Source organism: Stigmatopora argus, chromosome 11 (assembly GCF_051989625.1).
Source record: "Stigmatopora argus isolate UIUO_Sarg chromosome 11, RoL_Sarg_1.0, whole genome shotgun sequence".
Taxonomy (NCBI): Eukaryota; Metazoa; Chordata; class Actinopteri; order Syngnathiformes; family Syngnathidae; genus Stigmatopora; species Stigmatopora argus.
In genome coordinates, this window is record NC_135397.1 from 10947900 (window position 1) to 10968563 (window position 20664).

The 20664-nt window shown below is 38.4% G+C and overlaps 1 protein-coding gene across 1 annotated transcript in view; it reads left to right on the plus strand.

The window, feature by feature from the left end:
- The window catches only part of LOC144084474 (protocadherin-15-like), a 154605-nt gene that overhangs the window by 59240 nt on the left and 74701 nt on the right, over positions 1-20664 (plus strand). The window contains exons 7-13 of the mRNA XM_077612938.1: positions 7126-7286; positions 9208-9363; positions 10730-10849; positions 11177-11287; positions 13173-13343; positions 16831-16939; positions 17094-17206. Coding sequence (XP_077469064.1) covers positions 7126-7286; positions 9208-9363; positions 10730-10849; positions 11177-11287; positions 13173-13343; positions 16831-16939; positions 17094-17206 — 941 coding nt within the window. The remainder of the gene's footprint in view (positions 1-7125; positions 7287-9207; positions 9364-10729; positions 10850-11176; positions 11288-13172; positions 13344-16830; positions 16940-17093; positions 17207-20664) is intronic.

The window sequence follows — 20664 nt, forward strand, 5'->3', positions numbered from 1 at the left end:
ACAAGATAAGAGCTGGAAAACCCAACCTGGTTTATGAGACCTAATCAAGCAAATTATCCTTTCGTGCTGAAATCCACTGATGTTATCTGTTAAATTGCTTATCTCATTATTTGCTTGGCAGCATAAACAAAAAGGAGCCTATAGAAGGCTTTTAGGCGCGTATATGTTTCGCACCTGAAGCGACGGCCTCGATAAATTAACCATGGCGTGCGTCATTTGAACTCCTCAACAGCGAGATCTCCTCCTTATTGCTCAGGCTTTCTCTGAAGTCAGAAATAAAAACCTTTCTAAATCAAAACAAGGAATAAAACCAAAAAATTCAAAGGGGAAAACAACAAAACAAGAGAAGGTCTTGTCAAAGGGAGTGTCAACCATTTTTGTGTTTTTAAATGAAAAGGAATTTCGTCACATACAACTGTCGATAACAAAAAACTAAAGAGCACAGATCGTTGGAAGGGAAAAACAAACTTCTCCCACTTTGTTGTTCAGCATCAACTTAAATATATTCTCTGAAGAGCCCATGAGAGTTAGTGTGTTTATTTAGTTTTAACACTTGCATATAGAAGACAATGAAAAATACAGTGTGGGAGTCAAAATGGTAGCTTAGTTTAAGTGAAAATTTGCAGATTCTATCGTCGAGAGACTATTTTTTAATACACTTTACTCTGACAGTGATAGACATTCCACCTATCTGAATTGGATGTCTATTGCTGTCAATGCCGCCAATAAATGATCATGCAATGCCAGCTATCCCAGTTCAAATGGATTTAATGTGTCTTGCTGTGAATGGCACGCAATTAGTTAATTCATCTGTTCTATCCTATCCTATGCATGTATCTGAATATTGTTTCATATTCTTGTTTTTCTGAAGTGTACATAAACAAGGTAGGGTGCAGACAGCTGGCTTTGAAGTGCCCGTTTTGCTTGTGTGGAGCAAAACAACCTCTTATGTGCTTCATTTGCAAAATATACGGCGAGACAGGTTTGCACGTAGAAAAAAAGTGAAAAAGGGAACATGACAATGCGACTGACGCACTGTTTATCGAGCTTCTTATCATTTCACCCAGGTGTCTCATTAAATATGGAACAAGTTCCCCTATTTGCAGGCGCCGTGTGTTAATCTGTATGATCACATCCTGATAGGATGATTGCGTGGTCATCAATATGTAATTAGAGGGGATCTGAAAAAACGGATTAGCGCGCAACACCTGCTCCTAGTGGATTAGCGCAAAGTAAGAACGCGGGGGTAAGTCTTTTTTTTTTTAAAAATAGTGTGATACGATACCATTGGCTGTCAATTCCCATATCCGGGTGTGTGGTATTGGCCGGTGTCGTTACTGCAGAAATACCATGTTTTAAATATTTTTTCTTTTAATACTAGATCTCTGCATTATCACATGACTGTTAAGTAATAATAATCATGGATTGGTCATAAACTGGTTAACCGTTTGGCTGCCATCAGCAGCACTAGACGTCCATTCCAAATGGATTGGTTGTGTACTCATGTTACACTAATTGGTGGGTACATTTTGGTCATAATGATACATAATATTTCATCATATTTTTCTTTTCCTCGTACGTTCATTCACTGTCAGCCCTTCCCACTTCAAATTCAGCGGATACCAGTGATAAACTTGTTTAGAAAAGGATCATTTGACACATTTGAACTAGGGATTGAACTCTCGATCACAGGACAGTAAAGCCTACGTGCTAACTACTCGTCCACTGGGCCGCCTACTACTAACAATGAAAGACTAATTTAAATGCCTCGTGGCTCCCGATAACTCGATTTATTTTGCTGTGGATGGCGGTAATGTATTTCGGTGTGGACGAGACCTTAATTATCCTGCAAGGTGTCTTTTTTTGTTGAATATGCATGCAAATAAAAGGAGCACAATTATGCTGTATTGTGTGGATAAATGGCCCGGGTAATTGCCCATAATTCAATTTGAGCTTATCCTCAACATCCTTGGGAGAAAGAGGTGGTTTTGTAATGTTCACTGGACTCATTATGTGCATTTAAACAGTTCTCAATGGAAATCCTACTCGTTTATTTCATGCTTTCTGCAGCCACAAAACAAAACCTCGCAAAAGCAGCTAATCTCGCTGGTGTGTTCTGCCCACATTACTCGTTTTGGGAGGCAAGCTTGGCTGTTTAGCATCATCCATCTGTTGCATATACCTGCTTCCATCTGGGTTTCATTTGTGTACTTTTCCAGCAGGAGTTGTTCAAAATGATTATCAAGGGTTGTTTTCTCAGTTTTTCCAAGGGGCGCTAGTGACTTCATTTCTGTGGGGTTTTAGTCAGGGTCAATAGAATACATCTGTTTGTACAAATTTGATGGGATGCCTGTGTATTGGCCATTAGGGGACAGTATAATCTAAACGTAATACACAAAAGATGAGTTCCATGACTAAAGTGACTCGGTATGCTTTTTACAGACACAGGCACAATGAGACAACCTTTTGCGCACACACTCCTATCTACGGACAATTTGAAGTGTTCAATCAGCCTAGAATGTATTCGCTGGATGTGGGAAAATACTTAAGTACCTGGAGAAAACCCACCCATGCACTCCGGGATGAAATTTAATTGTAATTGTATAAAAATGACTTCATTGTGGAGACAGTTTTCTTGTACAAAATTTGATTCTGACTGACTTATTTTGATGCAAAATGAACTTGTTGTTCCAGCAAGTGCAACTTGTAGTTGTTAAAGGCAACATGTTGTAGCGCACAATCAGATTGGAGCTATAGCAAAAAATCCCTTCATTGCAGAAACATTTTTTTTCTTGTAGCGTGATCTACTTGGTGCATAGTTGGGATAAGGTAACTTGTAGTTGTGCAAAATGAATTTGTAGTGGAAGGAAAAATATGTTGTCATTGCCATTGTCAAAAACATAACTCATCTTATTTACTTTTGCATTAAATATACCAAAATAATTACAAGTTCATTGTTAATGTATTGTTTTTGGTAGTCCTTGATTTGTTGAGGGGTACAGCCTACAGGGTCGACTTATTTTCAGTTGTTTTCCTTCACATTTGCACCCTCCAAAAAGCATTTTGTCTGACATTCTTTCTGAAAACACTAAACTCTCTTGACATGAAGCACTGCCGAGTTCATCGTGTGAAAACGGCGCGCCAAATTGAGGCTCTAATGGAATTTTATCCGGATGCTATTTTTACCACTTGGGATGTTCACTAGAGTAGCCGGTGACTACTTAGTCATTCCTGTATCATGAGGACAAGTGTTGTTTTTCTTTCGCTACTATGTACTTGGGAAGGTCATTGAATGCCCCTTTTCACATGTGCTGTCCAACTTTTACCTAAAAGGATCTGTTTCAAAACTCTTCTATATAACTTTCATAATTTCCACACCACAGACACTGACCTATTAGTAAAATAACAACAGCTTGTTCTGATACTTTGGATGTCTTTCAAGACAACTCTCGCCGAAGCGGCAAAGTCTGTCTGACATTTATTATCAATAGAGCGGCTCCAGGCTGTAAATCAAAATGACGTCTCTGAATTGGAAGCTGCGAAAGGCCCCGGATACTAGTGCAGCACAATCCTGACCTTTTCTACTTTAGGCCATAGAATTTAATTACGTTTTCAAGACGCATCCCAATTTTATTAGTTTGTATAGCAACGTCAAATCCTCCTGTCTGATTCATATGCTACTTGAGAAAAAATATTGGTTTAAGAATTCTCCACTCACTCACAAGTAATAACTGCAACAAGTCTGTAGTCGGAGAATGGTATGTCTACAATAACTTATTGAAAACTTACTCTCATTTTCCGATAAGCACTTGACATTTTTTTTACAGCTCAGTACTTACTGCAAATACTGAAATACAATTTGAGGCAAGCATAGTGCACATAAAAAACTGCCATTTTACAACACTCTTGGGGCAAGCCTAGCTAGTCAAGTGGTGTAAATGGGATCAGTAATTATGTGAATGTTGGAAATTATGCAAAATAATATTTTAAAGGCAAAAACAACATTTTCCTAATTGAATACATATAGAGCCAATGGAGATTTTTTGTGGGCACCGTTGAATGTTACCAACATTTTCGTCAGTAGGTATGTGGAAAACAATTTAGTCAGAGAAAAATATATAAACCGACAATAAAACAATTAATTTATAAGGAAAAGTAAACACAGCAAAAATCGACGATAAAAAAAGAAACAAGATCACTCAATGCCAACCATCACAGTTCAAATGTACCTATGTGAAGTCAATCACTCTCAATGGTAGTGTATGAGTTAAGTGTGCTGCTTTGAAATTGCTCAGGGAAGCAGATGTTGCCTGCACTAAATTTTCCTCTGTCCTCAGTGACCTGATTTTGCAACAAAGGCTAGTACTGTGAGATAAATGTGCAGAAGTCATAAAGTTCTGCCAACGACTTGACCAGAATTGTAAGCTCAACCTATGACTTGTAGGGGCATGACAGAAAAATTGCAGGTATGTGACTCACCAGTGTAAAATTGGCAAAATTGGAACTGCTTTCCCAGTGGATATAAAGACTCTACACACTCCTAATTTTTGGCAAAATGTGTTTAGTTTGCACATCAGTATGTCTTGTGGGTCCCTGTTATATACAACTTTGGAAGCGAGAGGAGACGTTAGCAGTCTGGCCATTACAAACTATCCCAAAAATCCTATTAGCCGTCTGCTGCACAAAACTTGATTGTGTCATGCAGGTGTTACTTTTTCTTACAAAGAAGTCTGCTCAGGACAACCAAATCAAAAGAAAGCCAGGTGATAAAAGAGGCATCCTATGTAATTGCTTCTTTTAGAAACTTTCTTGGCAGTATACTGCGTAAAACCAATGCTGTTTATTGTCCAAACACACAAGTTGATTCATTTATGTCAAGGATTTGAAAGGAATGACAAATAAATAAATGTTTGCTGGGAATAGATGGCTTTTAGGTTGCGTTTAAATGGCAAAGATTTTACGCAAAAGTCACGTGTTACTGTTATTTTAATTCCACGTTTATACGACCCCTTTATGTGGGGAAATCTATGTGCACACAGAAACGTAAAAGTGCATTAAATCTCCAGTACCTCAATCCTCACAGGTGTCGTTCAAACTCGTCTCTCTCCTTGTTTGTCTCTGGTGCGCCATAAATTTCGTGGATACGCTGAATTGTTCTTCTCTGCTCTAAATGACTCCATGTATAATGAGTGCATTCAATAGTTGACTCGACTCGTGTATAATGTTGACAGCAGTTAGGCCAATGTCAATGGTTGCTATGTGAAGACATGTTGCTTTCATAGACTGGCCATGAGAACTGATGTCATCCATATCTTTGCTGGAAATGTTATATTTTAGTATGGAAGTCAGATATGATCCAAAACTGACTTTTGTAATGTCCATGAAAAAATTCTGCGGGCGACACTAATACTAAAATTGAATGTTTAATGGGGTCTCCAAAACACTCACCTATATAAATGTAATTAAAAAAACATCATTCATGCATGAAAGGGTTCGTTTGGTTCATTCAACTGCACCTCGGAAAAAATATGAATTCATTTTGAATAGAATGAAGAATAATTGCTTGATTGCAGGTTATGAATGTCCTGCTGAATGGTACTTAAGTATTACATATAATTGTATTGTGATTGTGTTTACATGTTGAGCACAGTCAGGCAAGTACTTAAATAACTGCTTTCCAGCATTACTGGGAATATATCAAAATATAATTATGATGTTTTGTCTGTTTTCATTGTTGTGGTTAGTCGCATTTTTTTCCATTCATGTACTAATCACGCCAAAAAAGTCATTTTGTGATGAACAGCCGGAGGAGGATGGAAGGGTCGTCTTAGAAGGTGGCAGTCTAGTGGCCAAGTTCAATCAATAGTAATTACAAGGTTTGCGTGACCGTCAATGTGCTGGCCGCCTTCAAGCAAGCGAGTCTAAGGGTTTTCGACAAGAACCCTTCCCAATAAATGCTCCTATGTTTATGTTTCTTTGTTGCAGTTGTTAGCATCTTGTTGCCTCAAGTTTGAGAAGCTTCAGTTTGATAAAGATAGTGATTTGACCCCATCAGATAATGATTTTGGTGCTAGGGAAACACGTTGAAGCGATTTAAAGAAAATTATTTGGATCAAAGTAGTACTTTGCCACAGTCATATCATTTTGGTGCCAAGGAACCAATGCTGAACTGAGTTGAAGAGCTCTATTTTGACCAAAGCAGTGCTTTGCTGCCGTCATATAATCATTTCCGGGGAACCTTGAGTTGAAAAGCTTTATTTTACCAAAAGTAATACTTTTCCGCCAACATATATTGTTGTGCTTTACCTTATCATATAATGAATCATTTAGGTGTGAGTTGAGGAGATTCACTTTAAAAAGCTAGACTAAGTCACTGCTTTGTCATCATAATATATTCAATTTGGTACCAAGAAACCATGTTACACTGAGTTAAGGACCTTCATTTTGGCAAAAGGGGAGCTCTTCGAACTTTATACAATTAATCATTTGTTGTCAACCAAGTATCTTCAATAATTGCCAGCCCGACTTGATTCAATTTGATTTAAATTCTATTGCTGTTAACTCATTGTCTATCATTAACAATTCTAGACGTCCAATCCATTTGAACTGGGAGTTGTACAGTAATCCCTCGATTATCGCGTCTTCACTTATTGCAAATTCACAACTTCACGATTTTTTCTGCTATTAATTATTGAAAAAAAATATTATTTTTTTAAAGTTCATAAAAATGTGAAAATCCATGCTGAAACTCATAAGCAGAAGCCAGTTTTGCTAATAGAATTCAGCACTGAAGAAGAAAAAAAGTTATAATAGGGATGACCCTACTTCGCGATTTTTCAATTATCGTGGCCATGTCTGGTCTACATTAACCACGATATTTGAGGGATTACTGTAGCAGCAAATAATTGAACATTCGTTCACTGCGAATGAACAAATATGTATTCGCTGCCAGCGCCTCCCAGTTCAAATGGGTTAGAATGGACGTCTTCTTGTGGAAAAAAAACATTTAACGAACATCATTGGACCCAACATGAGTGGACATCTCTCATTGTCAACGGGACTAAAACATGAATACCCTTCTTTACCCTGCCACCCTTCCTAATTGTACTTTCCATTTTTTTTCAGGCACTGTTTTGGTGGAAAACATGCAGATCAATGGACGTGCGCAGGACCCGGGCCGAACCATCTGGTTAACTTTACTGGACAACTATGACTACTGGGTCATACTGGAACCAACGCGTCAGAGGCTCTATCTTAACAGTACTGGCCGGGTTCTGGACAGAGATGTAAGAAACTTTTGCATAATTTGCCTCCAATATGTAAATAACAAGCACGATTTCATCTTTGTGCTTCTTTTTATATTCCTCATAATCCTGGCCTGTTCTTAATTGGGGTCATTAATTCTTTAACCCCCAAAATATAGGGGAGCTACTAAAATGAAGACTACTTTAAATGGAAAGTAATAGCTGTGTGGGCTTGGCCGCTTAAATAGGATTGTGTGTTTGTGTCTTTTAACGCATTACTGCCTGAATTTTCAATAACAAAGCTTATTTTCTGCATTATAAAGTGCACCTTCAATGAATGGCCTATCTTAAAATGTGTTGCACATATAAGGCGTGTCGGATTATAAAATGCAGTATTAGTAGCAAAGGTGGTGATAGGTGGTGGTCGTGGTAGTAGGATATTGTTTTATACATCCATCAGATGGAGCTGTAATAGTAGTAATAGTAGTAGTGGTTTGGAGATGTGTAATGTGCCAACTAAATTGAGCTGTGCCAAGTGGAATTGGATACAATGATCAACCAATGTTGATCAATCTATAAAACACATTGGATTATAATGGGCACTGCTGGATTTTGATTAAATTTACCTTTTAGTTCCACCCTATAGTGTGGAAAATAGGGTATAGAGTACATCAAAAAGCATTGGGTGAATACAAAGCTTTATCCTCACTAAGGTCCAAGGGGGTGCTGGAGCCTATCCCAGCTGACTTCGGGCCAGAGGCGGGGGACACCCTGTATCGGTGGCCAGCCGATCGCAGAGCACAAGCAGACAGACAACCATTCGCACTCACTCATACCTAGGGGCAATTGAGTGTCCAATCAGCATACCATGCATGTCTTTGTTTTTTATAAAAATAAAAGACATAACAAATGGAAGAGAAATTAAAGCATTTTAAATGCTTTATTTTAAAGTTAAGATTTCTAAAAATTACAGAAAATGATTTTTGGGTTAATATGAAAATAGGAAACTTATTACTCACATTGCACATTAAAGAAGCTTTTTTGAAAACCATAGATAATAGCCTATGGTTAAGTTGCAACATTAAATACAAAAAATATAATTATTTATTTTCTCTTTATTCTACTTAAAAGCAAAAATGTGTTTTAAATCTTATACGATATATAATTGAAAATTGAATTTCCACTCTAGTTTTTTTTTGCATTCATAGTATTTGTATTGCTCCAATACTTAAAAGTTTTTAAAGTGAAAGAACCTAAATTAATTGAATTATCCCCTGAACGCACACACAAACTATCTTGGCAACTAAGAGTAAATTTCTCAGTATTTTGTCCTCATTTTCGACACTATGGCATCCATCTTTCCTACTTCAAGTTAACGGACAGATAAGAGAGGTCATAAATCAAATCTGACATGCTTGATAGGCTCAATTAGTCAATTGCAATTTAGGACTAATTAAATCCTTTATACCTAAATGGTCAACAGGGGAAAAAAAGCAATTATCGGTGACAGTGAAGGTGTACGAATTCACTCATTGGATTATAAAAATGACAAGAAAGCACTGCTGCATATTTTGCCACATTTGTTGCAATATATTACCTGCCATTACCGACATTAGATGGCCAGTTGATCAAAATTGAATGGACAACTAGCAACGTGTTTTTTCTCAACCATACTGGAAAAAAAAACTTGGCTCATGTTTTTTGAATTAAAATTAGAACTCATAGTAGAAAATTTAATACATTTTGTGTATAAACAACTTAGTAAAGCAGTACCACTATGTCTATACTTTTACAATATGTACTAAGAGAAAATGGACGCTCTTAAACAACAGAAAGATGTAACGGGAGTGTTGAATTTAGGAATATACATTGGCTTGAAAACAAAATAAGTTTGTGCATTGGATTATGACAACCCAAGGCAAAATAACAACAAAGTTCTGAATTCATGCTTTTTTTCTTTCAGCCTCCCAATTACATCACCACCATTGTGGTTCAAGTCCAGTGTACCAACCAGCTGGTCGGTACAGTCATCCTGCACGAGGTCCGGATTGTGGTGAGGGACCGGAACGACAACACGCCGCGATTTCAGCATCCACGTTACTACGTGGCGATCAATGAGGTAAGGAACAACAATTTGATGCAGCAGTGTGACTTAAAACTCTGGTGTGATTTGGATTTCATTGCCACAAGTACTAGTAGTATGGAAGCAAATTCAAGAATGAAGAAGAGCAAACTGCTTCTGATCGGTCATTCCCATTGTGGGAGTCAGTCATAGTACAACCCTGGAATTGGCCAAAACGACTACCTCTAAACAAAAAGTCAACTATTTCCCGTTCAGTTACAGCCATAAGTCTGTGGGAATTTTTTGGAGGTCCTGTTATGATAATCTTTTACATCCAATTTCATGTTCAAAATACACTGACCACAGTTACATGGAGTCAATGTTCAGATTAAGGTAAATTTTCTGTGTGTTTGTGTTGTGTTTTAAACGATGTTTAGAATCATCTGTTTAAACGTCTGATGTTACATGGTTGTCTCTGAACTTTAGGTCTATTTCACTATCACTGCAATCTTCACGTCGAATGAAAAATATTATTGGGAAGTCTAGTGCTGTCAAGGAACACCAAAGAGTTAAACAATAACATTTGTTCTTCCTCTTTCCATCAATGAAACACAAGACCAAGCCTTTATAGCAATCACTTTACGGCTGATTGTCGGAATCGGTATCGGTGCAACACTTGTTGGAATCCATAGCGAACATTTTCGGCGTTTCATCTGTCTGAAAGATTATTTTATTTGGATGAACTTCCCAATTCAATTTTCACCAAAATACAAACTTCAAATCAAAATGTCTGACTTCTCTTTTAAAAAAAAAACTTTTTAATTCCCTTCATTTAATGTACTCTTGATGTCATTTTCCTCACCCTTCTAACGGAGTGGGTTCAAAGTCCCCCTCTAATTAGTGACATTTTGACTAGTAAAAATTATTCTTTCATGGTAAAAAAAATAATAGTTATGACCTCCGCTCCAGGACAGTTTCTTAATCCTGATTTTCTTCTGGCAAAGTGCCTTGCACCTTTGTCTGTATTTGACATGAGTGCATTCAAGCTGTGTTGGTTCATTGTACAAGTCCCCCCGTCCAACCCCACATCTCGCAAACCTCCTGCTACAGTCGATCCAGCCAATAATTCCTCTGAAGTGTTGCGTTCAATTGCCTTCTTTGACTCCGCTGTTGTGTGTCTATACGTTCGAGGTCCAGTGTGTTATCGCAGCGCACAAAAGCACTCCGTGCCGTGGACATCCAACCCCCCCTTGACTCTCATTATTATTTTTACTCATTTAGTCAGCATAAGCCCTCAGCTAAGACCTCGGCTGTCGGTTCCATTTTGGCTTTTTAAAAAAATTACTGGGCTAATGGCGCAGAGTGGCTATGACCGACAACAAAACAAACTGGAAGTTGAGGCTTTTCGTCACATTTTTTTCAGCTCACCCCAGTGGGAACAACCATATTTACCGGCTTCTCAGGAAGAAATGGAGCCACTGACATCGATGATGGACCCAATGGACATATAGAATACAGCGTGCTATATAACTCCAATGACCCGGTATGTAACTGTTGACATTTTTTCTTTGGCTACTACTTAACTGTATATTTGCTGAACCGGTCAACTCATAACTAAGTCTGCAGTTATTTCAGTGTACAGTTTGGTTGCCAAGTTACCGGGAAGCCTGGTCCTTGTAAAACAGATTTTATTAGAAAATGTATTGTGTTTTAACTCTGAAATTACTTCCACTAATTCTAAATATTTAACCCTTTGTTAGACAAGAAGCTATCCAGTCAAAATGTAGTAGACAACCAGTGCCTGTAATGACAGTCAGTGAGTGCCCTACAAAGGATAAAAAAATGTTTTATGTTTTTTTCTTCCTCACAGGAATCCAACAACACAGTAAGCGTCGCCAACACTCTATCAGGAAACATCATTCTTGCCGAGAGGCTCAACTACGAAGAGAGAACACGATACCTGGTTCTGATCCAAGCTAACGTAAGTGATCTCAGCTCTTGACGGATGCAGAGAATTCCAATTCAGATCACCTTTAACTAGAGTAGGTGTCACGGCCAGAAATGAAGTCGTCACGTACACCCCAAAAGGGCAAAGACCGAGGCGGCTGCGAGTTCATTGATTTTGCTGATATTGACCTTCAGATGATTGACATGCTGCGTGTGACCGAGCAGTGCAGGCTCCAAGCAGTCCCCTGACCTCTGATGTAGTTTTGGGGACCTTCATATCTTTATAAAACCATATTGACTCATCTTGCCATCTGCCTTGCAATTGAAATGTGGCTCTAAATGCAATACAGCAGTAGAATTTTTCATCTGCTAACTCAAGTATTGCAAAATTCAATTCCATTTAGGACGTTGTGTAAAATATCAATTATAACAAGCCGCTAAAATTATTTTCTATACAATATAAATGTATTTTTTAGCGTTTATTTTCTTTATTATGAAATATTGTTCCATCTTATATACAATATTACAGTCATACCTCTACTTACGAAATTAATTGGCTCCAGAACTTTTTTCGTAACTTGAAAATTTCACAAATAGAAGTGTACTTTATATGTAAATTCTGTAATTCGTTGCACGGTCCTCACATAACTACCCAACTAAAACCTTTAAAATTGGTCAAAGTGTCCCAATTTTGAATGAAAGATGTGAGAAACACACAAAAATGAGAGAAAATTATAAGAAAATGATTTATTAATGTCTTAAGAAAAATAAAGCATATAAAAATGCCCTACTCCGCTGAAATAGTTCCCTCTGGGGCCTCTATTTTCACCTACTGAGCACTTATTTTCGAAATTTCAGGTAATTTATCTAATTTTGGTGATAGAACAACAACTTCTATCACTTCACGCAGTGTTTGGCGGGCAACTCTGCTTGACAGCTGATTCAAATGCAGCCTAAAGGGGTTTATCGTCCATCTCTTTGGAAAACATGCAGTAATAACAATTCGTCCTAATGATGCCATCAAAACAGCTAAAAAAATCATTGGTGATGGCATTTGTACACACTGCCCTTGGGCAGGCAGTCGAGAGAATAAATGACTCCATGGCTCGCTTATAGTAAGTATTTCACAGCCAGGGGTCTGATTTCATTAGAACGTATCGGTAAATCACCCTAAGAAATAAATTTATGAGATTAGACATACCAGGATAGAAGATTTAGGCTGTAGCTGCAACTGAAATTATTTCCTTCGTTTTGCCTGGATGATCACATGACTTAACCTTTCAAAAAAAATGCCTGAGGGAAAAAAATTGAAGGAAAAAGCCTCCTATATATACACATTCTTGCTCTGCGTTTCAAAAGTTTAATTGGGCTTGGGCTCTGTGAACTCCAACTCACTTCTCAGCACATTCTAGGAAGAAATTACAATAGGATAGCGTCGATGATATTTAAAACGCTTCGGAAATTTGCTTGAAAATGAATATATTACTCTTTCATTTGCTCATGCAAGACTGATTTATCTGTTTTCTTTATTTCAGTTAAGACCAAAACATTTTTTCTAGTTTTCAAAATGTTGATGTTTTCATTAAAGATAAAAAGCTTGCTTTAAATCCAATAACTTGAATAGAAATGTGACTGTGCCATTGGAAAGAAAAGAGACTTTGGATAGTCAAAATGCCAGACAATATACTCAGACATAAAGAAAAAGTACAACTTTATTGTGCACATTCATAGTGATTGTAATATTCTCCAGCGTATAGTATAATAACGTCCCCAACTGTTTGCTACAAACTAGCTGCCCTGAAGTGTTATGATATATTACCCTGATTCTATTTGGAGTATGTGCGCCGCCAGCTCACAAATCAGCGCCTCTGCGGGGAGTTTAAAGGTTGCCACCTCGAAAACGATTGTTCCGCTTGCAGGACCGGGCGCCTTACCCTCCCAACAGACGGACCGCCACCACCACGCTAACGGTGGACGTCCTGGATGGCGACGACCTTGGACCCATGTTCCTGCCGTGCGTTTTGGTCAACAATACACACGACTGCCACCCCCTCACCTACCGCGCCGCCATCCCTGAATTCACCGAGCCGGTAAGAGTCGCAAGGTCATTTTTCCCCATTCCGCGTTTGGATAATATCATAGCATTTTTCGTTCCCCTTTTAAAGCTCATTTCTGTATGGAGGGAGAATACCGCTGTGCCTGAGAGGCGTCACTATGGTAATACCGACGGCAATTTTCCAGGGTGTTGGACCAGCAATTAGAGCTGGAGGCTGTGTTGGATGACAGTTACACCCGCAGAATTTATAGGAGCTAGAAAACTGTCAAGAAATACGGAGAGGAAAATTGGTGATCCCAATTTGTATCGCTGTTTGTTTTATCAGCAGTTAGATCTAAATTAGACGTGATTGGATTGACCCGTGTTAAATTAGATTGATTGGCTAGACCGGAGTAATCCGGACTGGATTTACTGAAGTCGGTGTCTGAATGCATGTCCTCAAAACCTTTTCCTTGGTCATTGCTTCAACTTGGGATGTTTATCCCCTCTGTTTCACTCCAAAACATGAAGCACGAGTGCACCATAGTTGTTTATTCAAAACTCTTCCCTTCAACTGAGGCTGAAGTGTGGGATGTAGTGTATAATTCATCATAAAAGCTTTGCGCGCTGCCAAGCGGCAGAATACAAGCAGAGACTAATTCTTCACGAGAAGAAAAGGTTCTCGTCCTGGCCCCCATCGTCTCTCTGCGTGCATCTGACTTCTTTTGCTGGAAATTATGACTGATATTGCAGTCATGTTGAATGAAGAATTTTAACATTTTTATTCACTTATTATTTTTTCTTACTTGGCAGGATGGAATCAAGTCACCCGTGCAAGTTGTAACAGTGAAGTTCCTATTACGAAATTCTGAATTTGTTTTGTCTTGGGAAAGTTGTCTAGCTGGTCATCGCAAAACGTATTTATTGACTTTTATTGTCACCAATAGTGGTTCACCGAATTTTGACTGTGATGGTCTGACAGAAAATAATCTTAAAGGAAAACAAGAAAGTGGATAGGGTGGAAAAAAAACAATATCGCTGTTGAAAAAGAAAAAAAAGGGTGGATGAGAGAAAATATATCTATACTGGCCCTCTGATTATTTAGGTGGAAAAGAGAAAACAAGAGGGGATGGTGATGAGGGGCTATATATGACACCCCGATTCCCCAGTTGGAAATGGGAAAATAGAGGCTGTATGTAAGGATGACAGACAAACAAACAACCCCATTAATAAAACCGATTCCATAGTTGAAATAGGGTAAAACCTCCCCCGGAGATCAATTTAACGCATGGACATTGTGACTTTCTATATTGTTCCCAACAGCCCTGCCCCCATTTTGTTCATCCTTTCTTTTCAACGCGTTAGTCCACTGAGAGCTTTGTCACCTCATAATTGATGAATGCATTGTAATTAATCGGCCTAGACGTTATTAAATTGATGTAAAATAATGCCCAGCTCTCGAGTCCAATTGTATAATGATCACTAGAGGAAGGTATTAAAGCTAATCATGATGGTGCCGAGCCAGGGGGATTGGATTTAGCACACCTGCAGACATTGTGAAAGCGAGAAGACTTCTTAGGGAAGTCTGTGAGGATTACCCCAGAGCTGGTAGATACCATAAATACACACCCCAGGGGAGAGATTTAAACATTTGTCAAGCCATCTGCACTGAAAATCTCAAATTATGACACGGTAAACAAATTATGCTACGACAACATGTTGTAAAGCTGCTAAATTGGTAAAATGGCCGACTTCACCATTGCAGGTAGATTAACCTCGATACACGATGCTGATATTGTGACACCTTGTGAAGCATGCTAATTGGAAAAGCTTGATTTGCAGCGGTTCATTAAATTGAAGGCTGGCTTTGTCAATACTCAGGCAAAGCATGTGGATGGAATTTTCTCCTTCTCTTAACACAAAGAAGTTGACATTTAGAGCAATCAATAAGTGGCTCAACTAGAAAAAAAAATTGAGATAAGTTGTCTTTCGTGGCTTCTTGCTTATTTTATGTGATTAATGGTACCAGAACTCATTGGCTGGCATAGACAAACCAGGTCTGCTCTAAAAATGAGCTGTTTTGACTTTTGGAATATTACCACTTTTAACATTGCACCCAAAGGTCGCATACAGTTTATGCCAAAACTGTATGGTTCACCAAAATGTAATCAAATACATCCCTATTTATTTCCAATAACTGAATCATTTCCAAGCACGGTGTCGATGGGAGTGCTCCAAATTTTGAAATAAGTTACCGAAAATAAACTGGGGAGTAAGCCACCCTATAAGTAACAAAGAAGGGACACAAACTTAACTTAGTGGCCACAATTCGTTCATTCCCCTATCCCAATCAAAATGGTTTGCACATCGGGTGGCGTCAATGGTAGCCAATTATTGAACAAAAAAGTGACTTGTCCCAAAATGAATCAAAATCTACAGGAAGTGACAAAGCATCCCCATGCCATTGTTCAGAGAGGAAAATGAAGTACAAATGCTCACTGCGATGGCGACCGCAGGCATGACAGTAATCCTTTCCCTATGCAGACGGAAACGGGATAACATTATTAGGAGAAGAATATCGACGGACAGAGCTTCAGGCACATTCTGTTTAAACGAGAAGCCTTTCTTTTGTTGACTTTCTTTTCAAAGAGCTCAAATCTGACAGACCTCACAAAGCAGAAAACACGAGTGGCATAAACAAACCAGTGGTATTATCATACAGAACAACACGACATTTAGATTTTTCGGGGGGCAGATTTTGTGCCTCATGCTAAAAGTTATTTTAGGAAATATCTCTATGTAACAATGCTCAATATCAGGAGTGGAAACCCATTCTTTTGTGGAGGGTTTTTCAGACCAAAATATGTACTAAAAAGCATAATGCAGTGTAAAAAGTGATGGTTGTAATAAAGGTGAGGGGAGGCCCAAGACAGAATATGAATAAAAAAAAAATAGAAGGCTAGTGTTCTGCTCATGAACAGACCATATGAGATCAGAACTGGCCAAGACCAATCCAAAATATCTCTTAATATACCTCTTGACTGGGCTGGCAGAAAATAATAATAATAAATAATACATAACAAATAAATAAATAAAAATCGGGGTCCAATGATCGATGCATATACATCCCTAAAATATAGCATTCTGATGCAGCCATGAATAACAGGGTATATGTTTTAGTTACTGTCTTTACCAGGAAAAAAAGAGGAACAAATAAAGTGAGATCTCTCTCTCTCTCTCCAAGAGGTCTAAATTTAGCACTCAGGGCTGGTATTGACTGGTTTTGACAGAAAATCTCAAGCCTAGAGAGTAAGTTGGAAAACAGCAGATTTAGTCCTGATCTGAACAGAGAATCAAGTTCCCCCCGTACCCAATCGGTCCAAGACCAAAACAAAACCATACGTTTTGGGACCTTAAGACCTTTAAAATGTTGGTCGTGATTGTTGCAACGATAGTAGCATACCGAAGTATTCCTAGAATTGGTTGTGTTCGTTGACCTAACCCTAAATGTAGCACACAATCTGTCTATCTTGTCACCACAGAGCAAATTGAACCCCCTGAATGTGACCCCTCCAATACGTGCTGTCGACATGGACAGGAATATCCAGCCACCCTCCGAGAGGCCCGGGATGCTTTACTTCATCCTGGTTGGTAAGTCCATCACGTCCCTCCGTCATTGATTTTACTCATTTAATCTTCATCACCTCTGCTGCGATGCCATGCTTTGACTTTTGAATGATCACTCTCGTTGCTTTTGGCCCTGTCGTAAAGCGTATTTTTTTTAAATGTTTTTTTTTAATTGTAGGCCATCCGGTCACATATCCTCAGTACTTCTCCCTGAACAAAACCACGGCAGAGTTGCGCGTCCTTCAGCCAATCAGCAGGGACTTGCATCAAAGGTTCACGCTTGTTATCAAGGTAAAGGATGAATTTCAATGTGCTCATTAAAATTGCATAGCCCAAACTGGCTCAACTTTTAGTTTTACTCAAATTTCTACAGAAGACTTGACCTTTTATTAAAAATAGCAGAGGGGAAACAGCAAATGTCTACATTCTGTACGATTGTGTTTGTTGGGTCAGGATTGTATTCTAGTGTTATTCTGGGTCTAATTTAGTTTCTATTTAGGTCTAATCCTGATTCAGTTTCGATCACAATTTTTAATTTAGTACATTTTCATCATTTGCTTTTCTAGGTAAATAGTTTTAGTGCTGTCATTTTTTTGTGCAGATCCAGTTGTGAACCCCAATAAATCTAGTTCATACTAGGTTTAAGGCTTTTCTTTTGTTTACATTTATTCTGCCTGCGTGTTCAGGTTCGACCATAGTGCTGGGCTGGTGGTCAGCCATGTCTGACACCAGTATTAGTGTTTTGTTTCTTTTTTTCTGGTCTAGGTTGAACCACAATTGAGGGTTAATGTATTCCTGGGAGTATTGGGGTTTATCTGGTGCTGTTCAGTTTGAACCTTAATGTTAGGATTAGTGGTTGTTCTATGTATTACTCATCCACTTTGTAGCTAAGTTGTGGGGTTAGTGTATATTTTAGTACTGAACTCATGTCAATGTCAAGATCTTCTATTTCTTGATGTTTGTCCAAATGATCCGTTTGGTATTAAAATGTTTTGATTTGGAATTAAGTTATATGTTTATCTAAATTAGGTTATGTTTATCTCTGTTAGAATCTTGGGGTGAGTCTTACTTTTCCATTTTAATGAAGTTTGAGTTGGCTGGTCCACCTGTTCTGCAGAGATAACCTCAATGGCCAGAGGCTGTTTTAGCCTATCTAGAGCTGTTTCGGAGGTCGAGCATGAGTTGATGTGACGATTCATGAGGGAAAAAGTTAGCTTGTCTCCCATGAATCTTAATTTGAAGCGATGGAACCACTTGTGGCTCCCAACCCAAAAGATCATCAATGTGTCAACGCCGCTGAGTCCAATTTAGTTGAAGTGGGATGAAGTGGCTTAATAGAATAGCTATTAGGTTTAACTGATATATTTGGATTTAATTCTAATATCACAGCGCCATTAATTTTTTTTAACAAAAATAGTCAGTGATATCCAGGGTAAAACTCAGCAGCAGCGCTGAAATAGAAAGCAGGAAGACTAAAGATTCTTGTGGAGGATGGTCGTATTTTTTTTATTGACAGAGAGGGAGGAAGGTAAAGCACAGTTGAGAATAGCCGCTGAGGTACCAGAGTGAAAATTAGACATTGGTGTCACGAGAATGCTCTGCATCAAACACAACTGACAGGGCAGAGCCGGGAACAAATGGAGCTGTACACAGAATGAAGTGGTCTTATCATACACTGGGAAAAGACAACAAAAAGATGTATGGTGACACTTTAAGGGATGATGCGATTGGGAAAGGCGCCAGCAAGTGATAAGCAGTGAATCTTCCGCTCGGTGGCAACAGAACCGAGGTCATTTGGCGCCACTTCCCGTATAAGAGGACCGGCTAAAGAGTCGACTCCCGAGAGATGACTGCAACCTTATATACCACCTGTCTTCCTTTTGCTACTCTCGAATGTGCTATAGTATTCAGGTGACGCATGCACTTCATCTGTCAATAGTAGCTATTTTCCCTTGAGTACTTGTACCAGAAACACCTTGAATTTTTCACGTTAAGAGACTGGTAATAAGTAGTTTTACACCCACACCGTTGCTATTATGGGTACTGATACAGCACTAAAATGGTGGTATCGGAGAGTACTAAGGAAAAGCATGCTGTAATTTGCTTTTTAAAATCTAGTTTTGTTCTTTCTCTGGCCAGGATGTACCCCTCACCCCCTCCCAACCCACCACACACACACACCATTTAATTTATCACTAGAAGATGTCCAATCCATTTGAAGCGACCAAAAAATGTAACACAGGTTGTATATGAATTTGACATTGCAGCAGGTGGTAATCTGGAGTCTTTTCAACAGTTAACGACACAGTTGAGCCGCACCAAGACTCGTTGTGCCGCTCTGACAAAACCGAACCCGTGTGAAGAATTGGTTTCAGGTCACAGCATAAAGTGATGTTGCTCTGCTTGCTGTAAGGTTTCCATGTGTGGGTGGCGTGTAGGCCGCTTATATGATAGCACAGAACTCCAGCGCTTTACTTCGCTTTGATCCAGTCGAGCTGCTCTCAAGACACATTTTGGGGACACTCACTGGATAGGATGACACGCCAGATGATGCGCGCTAATGCACCAGGTTATAAAAATCGATTGCACTGAGAGGAGAAGGGAAATAAACCGGGCTTTATTTTCATTTAAATCGACATCCTTTCCCTGGTTACCATATTTTCTGTACTATAAATTGCACTTTTTTAACAGTTTGCCAGAGATTTTTTCAATCTGACAGCCAGATATTTAGTTTTTTTAAGGCTATAGTTATCTGTAAAACTGTTAACAGAAGCATATTTAGCCTATTGTTCTTACTAATATTATTTTAAATATTTTTGTTCTTCGTTTCTGATAATTAAAAAAAAATGTTCTCTCAAAAATGTGACTTATATTCAAGTGCAATTTATAGTCCAAAATATTTTAGGAATAAACCTGTGATAACATATGCCTTTGACGCTTTTTCATACGAAGATTTTCTGCAATTATGACTGCTACTACGATGATGAGGGATGCTGACTGCATTTTTTAAAATATATTGGTGTTGTAATCCTTATGGATTGGATATTATCTGTTTATTGAGTAGTTCTGAGTTCAGGTTCGAAACTCAGTTTGGGTTGGTTGTTGTTTCCCCCTTCCAAACATTTGGGGTTTAATCCCAGACCCTGTTGATATTGTCCATGTGTACTTGAGCAAGATATTCAACCCTCTGTTTCTTCTAAAGTCATGAAGTTGAATGGATGAACAGAGAGAATAGGATTCAAGAAGTGTAATAGGATTTGTTTTACACAAGCAAAATTCAAATTTTTATTCATTACAAATTTGCTTTAATATAGGATGACCGAAATAGTAGTTAATAGAAAAAAGAAATAGTATTTAGTTTTCTCCACCTTTTTTGGTAAATAAAATTAAATAAAATCAAATATTTACTGAATTTGCCATTTTGATTTTTAAAAATACTTTTCATTGACAATACAACAAGAAAATATTTAGTTTTTTCCTGTTTTTTAATTACTTAAAACGTTATAAAATAAAAACCAAACAATCGCTCAATGAATATTCAGATGCTTGAAAAAAAGCTTAGTTTCATAATGCACTAACGCCCATTTTCCAGTTGGTATGTTAAGGTACTCCTCCCCTCACACAAAAAGTTAGCTTCATATTGGACAATAAATTGCCAATAATGGTTCTTTGCCTCTCACTCACAAGTCGGCTGGGAAACACTTTATCTTATCTGCTTCCCAAATTAGGACCAAAGCAGTGCTATAGAA